We start from the raw sequence: 12,519 nt of genomic DNA, 5'->3' as shown, positions 1-12,519 counted from the left end.
AAGTGGGGAAAAAAAAAGTGTCACTGTTTAACCCAGCCATTGCCTTCTCATTAGGAATTCAGCTTCCTCTGGGATCCCCAACAGGCCTCGTTTGTAACATTTACTTAGTTTCCCAGTATCTCTTCTTTCTCCTAAGAGGTTTAATCAGACACACAACAAAAGCCATTGGTTCCTTTTCTGCTTCTTCAGGGGCTTTTTTGTCTGCCAGTACCTGTGCTGCGCGCTAAGCTGCTTCAGAATTCACTCTCTTGTCTCACCCATCAGGCCAACTAGGAATGACGTCTATCTTATTCTCAGTTGAGTTACAACAGGGCTTTCGACTGTTAACCAAAGTTCCTGGTGTTTACAATTTTCCCTGCCTCAGTCTGTGCTGGTGGATCTGTAGGATCATTGATTAAAATCCCTGAAAACAGAGATAGTTAAAAACACAGCAATCCCAAGGAGACCATTTTGAACTAGAGACAGAACTATCTTTTAAATTTTCAAATAATTTGTTTATACAGGGAAATATATGTTTCCTTGAACCACAGAAGGAAGGGAGCACATATTTGCTTGGAATCAAACATTAAGCATGAAAAATGTCTCATGCCTGAGATCTTTAAAATAATTTCCTGTCTATTTGTTGAGCTCAGATATTTTTCTGAATAAAAGCCACTGAGCATGTATTATCTTTCCAGTTGTCAGATTTTAGTGACAAAGGAAGACATCACTCTCCAGTTCATTATGATGGGGCAACAAACAAGAGCCTGAAGTTAAACTTCGGGGGCAACCCAAGCATACTTAGGGAAAGAATCAGAACAAACCCCACTCCTTTTTTCCAAAGACTTCCTTTTTGATCCTGGCCTACCAGATCTCATATTCCTTAAAAAGCAGCCCAAATCGACAGTGTCTACAATCCAATTTTGCACTTGATTACCCTATGCAATTTGGAGTCCTAAATTTTCAAATACATGCCATCTCTCCATTATTATAATTGCTCCTAATGGTATAGTATACTCCTTTTGTATGCATCAGTGCTAAATAGACTGCACGCATTTGACTAAAATTCATTGACACTACAACGCATTAGCTTTGGGCTCTAAAAGCTCCTGGTTTCACCCAAGCCCCGGCTTACTCATTAATTCATGTTTCAAATTTCCAATATTTCTGCTACCTTGAGTTACTCTGAGCCTATCATTTATGTCATGAGTAGTAAGGGATCTGGTTAAGTCATCTGCATTTTAGACTGATCAGTTGCTATTTCACAAACTTCCTGAAGTCTAGTCTCCATACCTTGCTGTCCAAGAGCATGTGCTGTACCTAAAACTCATTAATTGGCCACGAAACTTTTTAAATTAATTGACAAATCTTCATTAGAGGTTCAATGATAATCACAAACAATTCAAAACATCTCCCAAACGTTCACTACAATTAATGCTTCTAAATACTCGATTGGTCTCCATAGTACAACACTTTAATCAAATTTTGTTTTTTGGCAAAATGTTTTAGCAAGTTCTAGAGGAATAAAGCACTACATAAGGAAGCTGATCATACATTTTATCATCCAAATGGAGACACCGAATAGTAAAAACACTGAATTAGCAAAAAGGAGCGCTATTAATAATTACACAAAGACAACAAGCATAAACCAGGACTGTCCCAAGCAAACCATTACATAAGGTCCCCCTCTACACAAAGCACCTTACACCAAACTGGATCTTTATCCTTCTGGGGAATATTATGTAAAAGAGTGAGGTTAATCCAAGAAGTAGTCAATGAATATGTGGTCAGAAAAGATAAGTGAAAGAGCCCTGTGCAAAGGTAAGAGCAAAGATTTAATTCCCAACTAAAATGAAATCCAAACTGTATTGTGAGGTATTAAAACATGACCCAAAGATTATCTGACATTCTTCACTAAGAGGTACAGTCTGTGTTCCCCTCCCCTTGAATCTGGTCTCTTCAAATACTTGATAAATAAAGTAGGTGAAAGTGACACTGTGCCAGTTCTGGGCACAGGCCTTAAAACATAGGCAGCTTCCACTTTCTGTACCTTGGGATCTTCCCAGACCGGGGCACGAATCCGTGTCCCCTGCATCGGTAGGCAGACTCTCAACCACTGCGTCATCAGGGAAGCCCTATCACTTTACTTTTAACCTAAGTCTTTATACTTAAGGTGGGTTTTTGGTAAACAACATATAGTTGGGTCTTGTTTTTTATCTACTTTGACAATATCTGTCTTTTAATTGGTGTATTTAGACCAATTATATTCTAAGTGATTTTCATATAAGTGTATTAATAGCTATCCTGTTTGTAAACTGTTTTCTATTCATTGTACGTCCTTTTCCTTCTTTTTCTGCCCCCTCTGATTGAGCATTTTATGTGATTCCATTTTATATCTTTTTAGTGAATCATATATGGATCCCTCATATCCCAGTCCAGCTGTGCAAAATGATACCACATGGAGCAAAAACAAGCTTTTCCTGTCCGGCCCTTTCCCAAGAGTAGGTTCATGAACAAAATAAATGATAGTAGCTTTTTTAACTCTCTAAGCTTTGGGGCGGTTCATCTTGCAGTAATATGTAAGCAGAACATTCCTAAGACGGTCCTCAAGGCCTTGCCAACTTTTCAAAACTCAGTTCATACCGATCTCCCCTGAACTCCCAGTCACATGGGGCTCTCCAAGTCTGTAGAACATACCAAGCTCTTCTTAGGGGTCTGGCCTGAAACACTCTTATCCGTGCTCTTTACCTGGTTGGTCACATCTCCTCCTTCAGATCTAAGTGTAAATGTCCCCTCATCAGCAAGGCTTCCACTGTCCATCCAACTAAGATATACTCATTGCCCACCTCTCTCCCTCACATAAACATATATAACCCACTGCTCTCTATCTTACTTATTTTTCATAGCTCTCTTTTCCTCTTTGCAATTTAAAATTACAGATGTATCTGCTGACTCGAGTAATCTTTGCCTTCCCCACTAGATGACAGGTTCCATGGAAAGAGAAACTCAGTTTTGCCCACCATTACATATCCATTGCCTGGCCCAGTACACAGAACACACTATGGGCTCAGTAAATGTCTCCGACGGAAAGAGCTCTTTTACATGCGCAATGCCTCTCTGCATTGCTTGTTTAGACCAGGGCTTCTCAACTTTGGCACTATTGACACTTTGGACCAAACAATTCTTTGTTGCAGGAGACTGTCCTGTTCATTTGTATGATGTTTCACAACATTCCTGGCCTCTAGATGCCAGTAACACCACTACCGCTCCCTGAGTTATGAAACCAAAAATGTCTCCAGATATCAGCAAATGTATCCTGGTTTAAAATAAAAGGATGATAGTAACAATGAACAACTCAGGAATGTGGGTTTGCTTTAAACTGAAACCAATCTTATTGTCATGTCCTTCCTCTAGTCCTCCTCAAAAACCACTTAAACTGAACTAAGTGGTTTAAGTGGGAGAGAGATTCTAGGAGCCCTGACATTATGATAATTGGAAATTTCTACACTAACTCTTTCAAAATATTCCTCCACTATCCAAGGAATGCCTCCATTTTCACCAGCTGGACTACAACTCTGAAGACAGGAAATATCACTGATTGTTTTGAGGGTCTCCCAATCAAATGATCAAAGACCCTGATAATAAAAATGGCTAACAGAGGCCAACATTAAAACACTGTCTAACAGAAAAGTTATCCCTGTACAGTTTGGTCTAATAACTGAAATCATGGTTCTTGCTTAAACAATATACTCATTGTCACTTTTGTCAAAAAGATTAGGTATTGTTTGTTTATCTGCTGCAAGCTAAATGGAACCAGCTGTACCCATGAACCAGCTCCTAATGCCTTACATTCTTCCTGAAAAGGAAGTCAGGGCTGAATCTGCAATTTGAATAGCCTTTAAGGTTTTTGAAAATAAAATTAGCAGATGTTGGTGGGTGGGCTATTATCCTCCTTGGAGTAGGTAAGGATAAGAACTCTACTTTCATCTGTACACAAGGAGCACCAGATCTGAAAATCACATGACACAAAGTCCATTCATTTCATTAGGTTTTTTTTAAAAATCCAGTTTCTCTTGCACACTGTAATGCCATATTTTATGCATTAAATTACAAAGTTAACACTGATTGTATTATCATAGTATGATGCCATTTTCATATCCTGTGACTAATAGTGTGGTTACAGGCTTGATCTTTGAAGTGAGCTGTGATAATAAGCCTATGGACCCAAAGTCTAAAAGAAATCAGAGCAGACCTAATGAGAAACAGAGAGTGTAGCAGAGCCCGTAAAATGTAATCAGATTTGCCTCTCTTTTGTACAGAGTTCCTGTTTCTGGGTAGATAACCTCTCAGGATGCTGGAAGTCGGCATGACAGTCCAGGTGTCAACACTTAAGATTGAAACTTCAGTGAACCAGGAGTCCAGTGTTTTCCATCTGGGGATTTCTGACTTTCAGAATTCTTCAAACTCCTCCTGATAGTGTTTCAGTGGAGCTGACCTTCAGGGCCAGCAGTAAGAGCCACCTCTTTAATCTCACAGATTCTGAAAAGGTGGGTGACTGCTGCTGCCTTTCTTCTTGCTGCTGCTTGTTTTAATTAGCAGTATTTCTTCCTCCTATTTCTCAGGCGGCTTTGAAGAGCTCTTTGAAATGTATTTAGTGTATTTCAGTCTTGGTTTGGCCTAGTCTCTCAATTTATGAGGTCGTTGAATTCAAGTTCAATGATTCAGCACACACTGGCAGAATGAAATGCTAAAAGAAGACTGGCATTTTCAATCACATAAATCTCGTGTTACATAAAGTGACCAAATTCCTCCATTGTTCTTATGGACCTGAGATAACAATTTACAGCTGGCACAGACCAGTTTGGGCCGGCTCCTCTGTTTAGCAGGCTCCCACAGGAGTAAGGTTTTGGCATCTTCACCTCAACAGAAACTGAAGATAAGCAGGAAAAAATGACCAGAAATCAGGATCATCTGTGGGACGACTTAGTCTGAGTAAGTCCAATACTCTAATTCCAGAGACGGAACAAAGAGCAAACTTTTTCTTTCTGTAAATGACACTAGAAGCATGAGAAAGGCAAAAGCAAGCAGCTACAGCCTCACAATCCTTTACAGTAGGAAGGAAAAGATTCTGTCCCAGGCAAGAGTAAAGGTTTATAGATTCTCACCACTCGGGGAAGGGTGTGGAACCCGGGAGAACTGGGGGTTCAGGCATGGGGTTGGGGGGAACTCGGGTGCACTCCAACTGCAGATCCCAGCACGCTGAGGAACACACAGGTCCCACCATACTCCAAGTTTGGGAGTTGAGATGGCTGGTGCTCATAGCTCTTACCTACAACAGCCAGGCATCCGTGGGTGCTCACATATAAACAACCCACCAACCTGTCCAAATTATACTGTCTAATGCCAATCCCACTTGAACACTCAAACATAACACTTTCGCTTTTATCAAAATTTGCACAATAATTCAAATAAATAATTAATTTTACTTTAAGGCCCTCAGGCTTTAACAGATGTTGTGAAGAGTCTGGTGAAAATTTCATTATATGTGGTTAGAGGACCAAGTCCCAAAAGGGAACTCTCCCAAGGAGTCCTACAAATATACACAGGGATGAGGGAGGCTTGATTTAAAAGCACATGAGGCTGTGAATTCAGTCACCACTGGAGAGCACACATTTAAAATACTTTATTCAACCTCATCCTCTCTTCCTTCCTTTTGAAACCCCACAGCATTTTACCTGGGCCTTTCTTACTGCATTCTATCTTATATAGAATACACTACGTTCTAACTCATACAGAGTTCTTTACATCTATGGACCGTCTCCCGTCCAGACTGTTAAGTTTCCTGAGGGCAGAATCTGTATCTAAATTCCCTCTTTTTCACCTACAGCATAGAAGGGGCATAAAAACAACATAACAAACACTCGTCATTAATTAAATAAGCTAAAAAACTGTTAACCAGTCTCTTAATGTATTGATACAAATGTCCTTGGGAAACAGATGATTTCAAGGGGCTGAACTAAAGACATTTTTAAATGCCACATGTTTTAAAATGTAGCATATTATACACTGCATGATTTTTTAAAATCCTAAATTAAATGCTACAGGGATTTAGAAGAGAGAACATAACCAGGAAATCAAACTAGGATAAAGATTAGTAGCAAGAGTGATGATAAACTGCCTCCCTTCCCCAGACAGAAACACACACATGCACAAAGAAAGTATTAAGAAGCTGGAGAACACTGGTTTCAAAACAAAACAAAACAAATCTCTACTCAAATATAAAACCGTGGGAAGTTCAAAGCTTTTTTTTTTTAAATAGGAAAACTTATTTGTGAGTGTTGTATGTTGAAATGGTTGCAGTTAACCAGCCACATTCTTCAGAGGCAAGCTCATTACCAAGAGGGCTACACAGTACAGGAATCTCAGTCAACTTCTCCCCAACCTATGTATCCCTACAGGAATAAGAAACTCAAGAGAATTCAAGAGTAATAAAAAGTCTTTGTACTTCTTCTCAGGTTTCTAAACAATGGCTGACAGCAACTGTATCAAAGTCAACAATTACACAAATCTTTTGATGGGGGGATAGCCTTTGCTCATATATTTGAACCATGAAATAAAAGACGACTTACATATATCATAAATGGAGATGAAGAAGAATATTATCATGAACACAATGCCAAATTAGTGAGGTTTGAAATTAATGAGTGTTATAGATTGAACTGTATCCTCCAAAAAAGAAATGTTGAAGTTCTAACCCCTAAAACCTCAGAATGTGACCTTATTTGGAAATAGGGTCTTTATAGAAGTAATCAAGCTAAAGTGAGGTCATTACAGTGGGCCCTAATCCAAAATGACTAGTAGTCTTATAAAAAGGGGAAATTTGGATGTGGAGACAAACACACCAAGAGAGAGAACACCATGTGACCATAAAGGCAGACATCAGGGTGATGCATCTACGAGCCAGGAATGCCAAAGATTGCCAGCACACTGCAGAAGCTAGGAGAGAGGCATGGAACAGATTCTCCCTTACAGGACCAACCCTCAGAAAGAAACCAACTCTGCCAATACCTTGATCTTAGATCTAGCCTCCAGAACTAAGAGATGATAAATTTCTGTTGTTTTAGCCACCCACTCTATGGTATTTGTTTTAGCAGTCCTAGCAAACGAATACAATGAGGTTTATTGCAAAATCCAAACTTGACACCTGTAATTCAATACACATATATATAAAATGCTCACCAACTGAGTATCATGGGTATCTCTACAAATGCCATGCAGCTTTGTTGCAAGATAACGATAGCTGCTCTTGGGGTAGATGCTAAATATAACGTTTAAAGATGGAGGCAGGGATGCAGACAGCTATGGGAAAGTGGTGAGGCGTACTGGAACAGGGATCCTAACATTCAGTTGACTCTTTAAATTACATAGTGCTTTAGGAGACACACCAAATTCAGCTCTCTTAATGTTGCTAGATGGCACGTAACTGTTGTTCTTTGGCCTGACCTTGCCACCATAAAGCAAATAAGCACAAGCAGCCTGCCATCTCCTAAAGCAGGTGAGTGGTCAATGGCTTTCATCTCCAGCTGGAGGAAATTAAATAGTACATGTGACCAGCAAGCTTTAAACTGCTTGAGAAATGCTGACAAGATACATTGAGACCTGATGGAGTGAAAAGTATTAACTGTCCAGAACTATCCTTCTCAAAGATTGCAGTCTTTCTTTTATTTGGGCATAATAAATGGAGAATGTTTCAACTATCTTTCAAGATTTTGTCATAAATCTTAAAGTTAAACATTTAATAGTTATTATCTTGCATTTGGAAATTAGCTGAGCATATCTCTGGTGGGAAGGCACTTCAAAATGACTGGTTTGTTTCCTTATAATGAAATAGTATGTTTGCTTCTGTTTGATCCACCATTAAAACAAATCAGAGCATCTGGGAGAACCACCTGGAATACTCAACAAGGACCAAGTCTTTCCAAGAAGGCCTTATCCTGTGGAAGCAGTATGTAAAATGGTTAGGAAAAGATGACCTCAAACCATAAAGACATGAGCCAAGACAAGTTCTGTCACTAATAACCTGTACTGACTTGGACAAGTGACTAAATTTCTCTAAGCACCAAGATGTCTGGTCCAGCAGAGATTATAGTAATATAAAAATGGGACCTTTCTTATAGAGTGTTGTGAAGAATAAATGAGACAATGAATACACCATATTTTACACAAAATAATTGCTTAATCCAGTGTAGTTATCTTCACCTTATTAACATGAAAGGTTCAAGTAATTTTTACACAGTAGAGTACTATTTTTCCTTAGGAAAAAATACAAAAACTTGGGACACAACCACTATTGAAATTAACTCAACCATTTATGCCATTACCATGACATTCCATAATGCTTAAGAGACACAGTGAAGTCATTAACAGCCCTCTGGATTTTTTTTTCCTTCCCCATCATATTTTTCTTCTATTCAAATTTTTTAAAGGCTTTTTTTGGGCAAATGTCTAAGAGTCAAAATTAAAACTCAATTTTGATCTACAGCATTTCTGAATTTCCTTACTTACATATCTTCCTTTATCAGGAATATTCCTTCATCTTAACTTGAAAACTATGAACAAAGGTATAAGACTACATTCCAGAAAAGCCAAAGAGTACCTAAATAAGCACATAGTCAAAATTTCCAATTATGTGTTTAGAATGATCCTTCAGAGAATTGTCTTCTCTATCTCTTTAATTACTTAGCTTAGTTAGTAATTCAATTACTGCTGAGTAATTAGTTAGAATTTCCTATCTTACACAATGACTTAAAAGGGAGACAATAACAAGGATAGTTTAGAAAAAATTTTTTCAACACTGCTTGGTACTTTTATTAAGGTAAAATGAGGCTTCTGTATCCTGTAGTTATTTCAGGAAGAGTATTAAAAGTTTCTACAAGCTACATGCCACCAAATCTGTGCTCTTATTCAATATGGGAGAGGGAGGAGGCCTATCAGAAACATAGAGGGGCAAGCTTTTTAAGAACCCAAATCTGTGCCCTGACCCTGAGAGAATGTGGGGGAAGAGGACAAAGGGGGGAAGAGTTGTTTCTCTGTGTGGAAATATATGCAGCATGACGCCAAAGGACACAGGAAGAAAGAAAGAGTTTGCAGTTTGTTTAATTAAGTGACTTCTGAAAGATGGAGTAAAAGCTCAAGTTAAAAAGATGTCAGGAATAATCAATACATTTGGCTTTGTCAAATCAGTACTCTTATTCTTAAGCAAATGCTAAACCTCCATGAGAAATTAATCACATCATTCACCTGGAAATGAATTCTCATTTGAGGGTTCCAATGAGAGAAAGAGAAAACAAAGTTGGAAGAGAGGAAGGACAGAAAAGATAAATTGGACAGGTCTGCAAAACTGTTTGCTCACGGAGAAAAGCAATTCTTTTACAATTCTTTTACAATCGTTAAAACAATGACAACAACGATAACAACAAAAAACCTGAGGGAGGAAAATCTATTGTGTATTAAATAAAAATTATTTAAACATACTGTTACTAGTAAGAGAACAGGTATATTTTACATGTGAAATATTCAAAAATTAATGAACTTACTTGCTTTTTCCTTTGTATACTGTAGCATAAGATCCTTCTCCTAGTTTTTCCAGTTTTTCATATGAGTCAGCTTTTCCAAATTTGGGACTTGTTGGCTAAAAATGAAGCAGAGGGTAAACAAAATAGATTGTATCAGACTAATTAACAATGAATAGGGGGAACGAGGGGAAGATGGCGGAAGAGTAAGACTCGGAGATCACCTTCCTCCTCACAGATACACCAGAAATACACCTACACGTGGAACAACTCGTACAGAACACCTACTGAACGCTGGCAGAAGACCTCAGACCTCCCAAAAGGCAAAAAACTCCCCACGTACCTGGGTAGGGCAAAAGAAAGAACAGAGACAAAAGAATAGGGATGGGACCTGCACCAGTGGGAGGGAGCAGTGAAGGACGAAAAGTTTCCACACACTAGGAAGCCCCTTCGCGGGCGGAGACTGCAGGTGGCGGAGGGGGAAAGCTTCGAAGCGGCGGAGGAGAGCACAGCAACAGGGGTGCGGAGAGAAAAGTGGAGAGATTCCCTCACAGAGGATCAGTGCCGACCTGCACTCACCAGCCCGAGAGGCTTGTCTGCTCACCCGCTCGGGCGGGCGGGGCTGCGAGCTGAGGCTCCAGCTTTGTTCAGAGCGCAGGGAGAGGACTGGGGTTGGCGGCGTGAACACAGCCTGAAGGGGTTAGTGCACCACGGCTAGCCCGGAGGGAGTCCGGGAAAAGGTCTGGAGCCGCGGAAGAGGCAAAAGACTTTTTCTTCCTTCTTTGTTTCCTGGTGCGCGAGGAGACAGGATTGAGAGCGCTGCTTAAAGGAACTCCAGAGACAGGCGCGAGCCGCGGCTGAAAGCGCGGACCCCAGAGACGGGTGAGAGACATTAAGGCTGCTGCTGCCGCCAGCAAGGGGACTCTGTGCGAGCACAGGTCACTATCCACACCCCCCTTCCAGGGAGCGTGTGCAGCCCGCCGCTGCCAGGTTCCTGGGATGCAGGGACAACTTCCCCGGGAGAACGCACGGCGCGCCTCAGGTTGGTGCAACGTCACGCCGGCCTCTGACGCGCAGGCCCGCCCCGCACTCCGTGCCCCTCCCTCCGCCAGCCTGAGTGAGCCAGAGCCTCCTAATCAGCGGCTCCCTTAACCCTGTCCTGTCTGAGCGAAGAACAGACGCCCTCCAGCGACCTGAACGCAGAGGCGGGGCCCAATCCAAAGATGAGCCCCTGCGAGCTGTGCAAACAAAGAAGAGAAAGGGAAATCTCTCCCAGCAGCCTCAGGTGCAGCGGATTAAAGCTCCACAATCAACTTAATGTGCCCTGCATCTGTGGAATACCTGAATAGACAACGAATCATCCCAAATTGAGGTGGACTACGAAAGCAAGATTTATTATTTTTTCCCCTTTTCCTATTTTTCTGAGTGTGTATATGTATGCTTCTGTGTGAAATTTTGTCTGTATAGCTTTGCTTCCACCATTTGTCCTAGGGTTCTACCCGTCCGTTTTTTTTCCTTAATAATTAATTTTAATAACTTTATTTTACTTTATCTTCCTTCTTTCTTTCTTTCCTTCCTTCCCTCCTTTAGACAACAAATCATCCAAAATTGAGGAGGGGAACTTTGAGAGCAAGATTTATGCTTTTTTCCCCTTTTCCTCTGTCAGTGTCTATGTGCATGCTTCTGTGTGAGATTTCGTCTGTATAGCTTTGCTTCAACCATTTGTCCCAAGATTCTATCCGTCCATTTTTTTTAATTTTTCTCTTAATAATTATTTTTTAATTTAATAACTCTATTATATTTTACTTTACTTTATTTTACTTTATCTTCCTTCTTTATTTCTTTTTTCCTTCCTTCCTTCCTTCCTCCCACCGTCCTCCCTCCCTCCCTCCTCTTTCTTTCCTTCTTCTTTCTTCCTTCCTTCCTTCCTTCTTTCTTTCTTTCTTTCTTCCTACTTCTACTAATTCTTTCTCTCTACTTTTTCTCCCTTTTATTCTGAGCCATGTGGATGAAAGGCTCTTGGTGCTGAAGCCAGGAGTCAGTGCTGTGCCTCTGACCTGAGAGAGCCAACTTCAGGGCACTGTTCCACAAGAGACCTCCCAGTTCCACATAATATCAAACGGCAAAAATCTGCCAGACATCTCCATCTCAACGCCAGAACCCAGCTTCACTCAACGACCAGCAAGCTACAGTGCTGGACACCTAGGTCAAACAACTAGCAAAACAGGAACAGAACCCCACCCATTAGCAGAGAGGCTGCCTAAAATCATAATAAGTCCACAGACACCCCAAAACACACCACCAGATGTGGACCTGCCCACCAGAAAGACAAGATCCAGCCTCATCCACCAGAACACAGGCACTAGTCCCCTCCACCAGGAAGCCTACACAACCCACTGAACCAACCTTAGCCACTAGGGACAGACACCAAAAACAAAGGGAACTAGGAACCTGCAGCCTGCAAAAAGGAGACCTCAAACACAGTAAGATAAGCAAAATGGGAAGACAGAAAAACACACCGCAGATGAAGGAGCAAGATAAAAACCCACCAGACCTAACAAATGAAGAGGAAATAGGCAGTCTACCTGAAAAAGAATTCAAAATAATGATAGTAAAGATGATCCAAAATCTTGGAAATAGAATAGACAAAATGCAAGAAACATTTAACAAGGACCTAGAAGAACTAAGGATGAAACAAACAATAATGAACAACACAATAAATGAAATGAAAAATACTCTAGGTGGGATCAATAGCAGAATAACTGAGGCAGAAGAACGGATAAGTGACCTGGAAGATAAAATAGTGGAAATAATTACTGCAGAGCAGAATAAAGAAAAAAGAATGAAAAGAACTGAGGACAGTCTCAGAGACCTCTGGGACAACATCAAACGCACCAACATTCGAATTATAGGGGTTCCAGAAGAAGAAGAGAAAAAGAAAGGGACTGAGAAAATATTTGAAGAGATT

At 40.5% G+C, this 12,519-nt stretch overlaps 1 protein-coding gene across 9 annotated transcripts in view; it reads right to left on the bottom strand.

Annotated features, from left to right (window-relative positions):
• CDK14 (cyclin dependent kinase 14) overlaps window positions 1–12,519 on the bottom strand; it is a 716,216-nt gene that overhangs the window by 404,559 nt on the left and 299,138 nt on the right. For all 9 annotated transcript variants that reach the window (XM_070046334.1, XM_070046337.1, XM_070046335.1 and 6 more), the window contains one exon: window positions 9,576–9,670. In XM_070046334.1, coding sequence (XP_069902435.1) covers window positions 9,576–9,670 — 95 coding nt within the window. The remainder of the gene's footprint in view (window positions 1–9,575; window positions 9,671–12,519) is intronic.

The sequence above is a fragment of the Globicephala melas genome, chromosome 9, assembly GCF_963455315.2.
Source record: "Globicephala melas chromosome 9, mGloMel1.2, whole genome shotgun sequence".
Lineage (NCBI taxonomy): Eukaryota > Metazoa > Chordata > Mammalia > Artiodactyla > Delphinidae > Globicephala > Globicephala melas.
The sequence above is the reverse complement of the archived record's forward strand: the minus strand, read 5'-3'. Positions and strand labels throughout refer to the sequence as shown.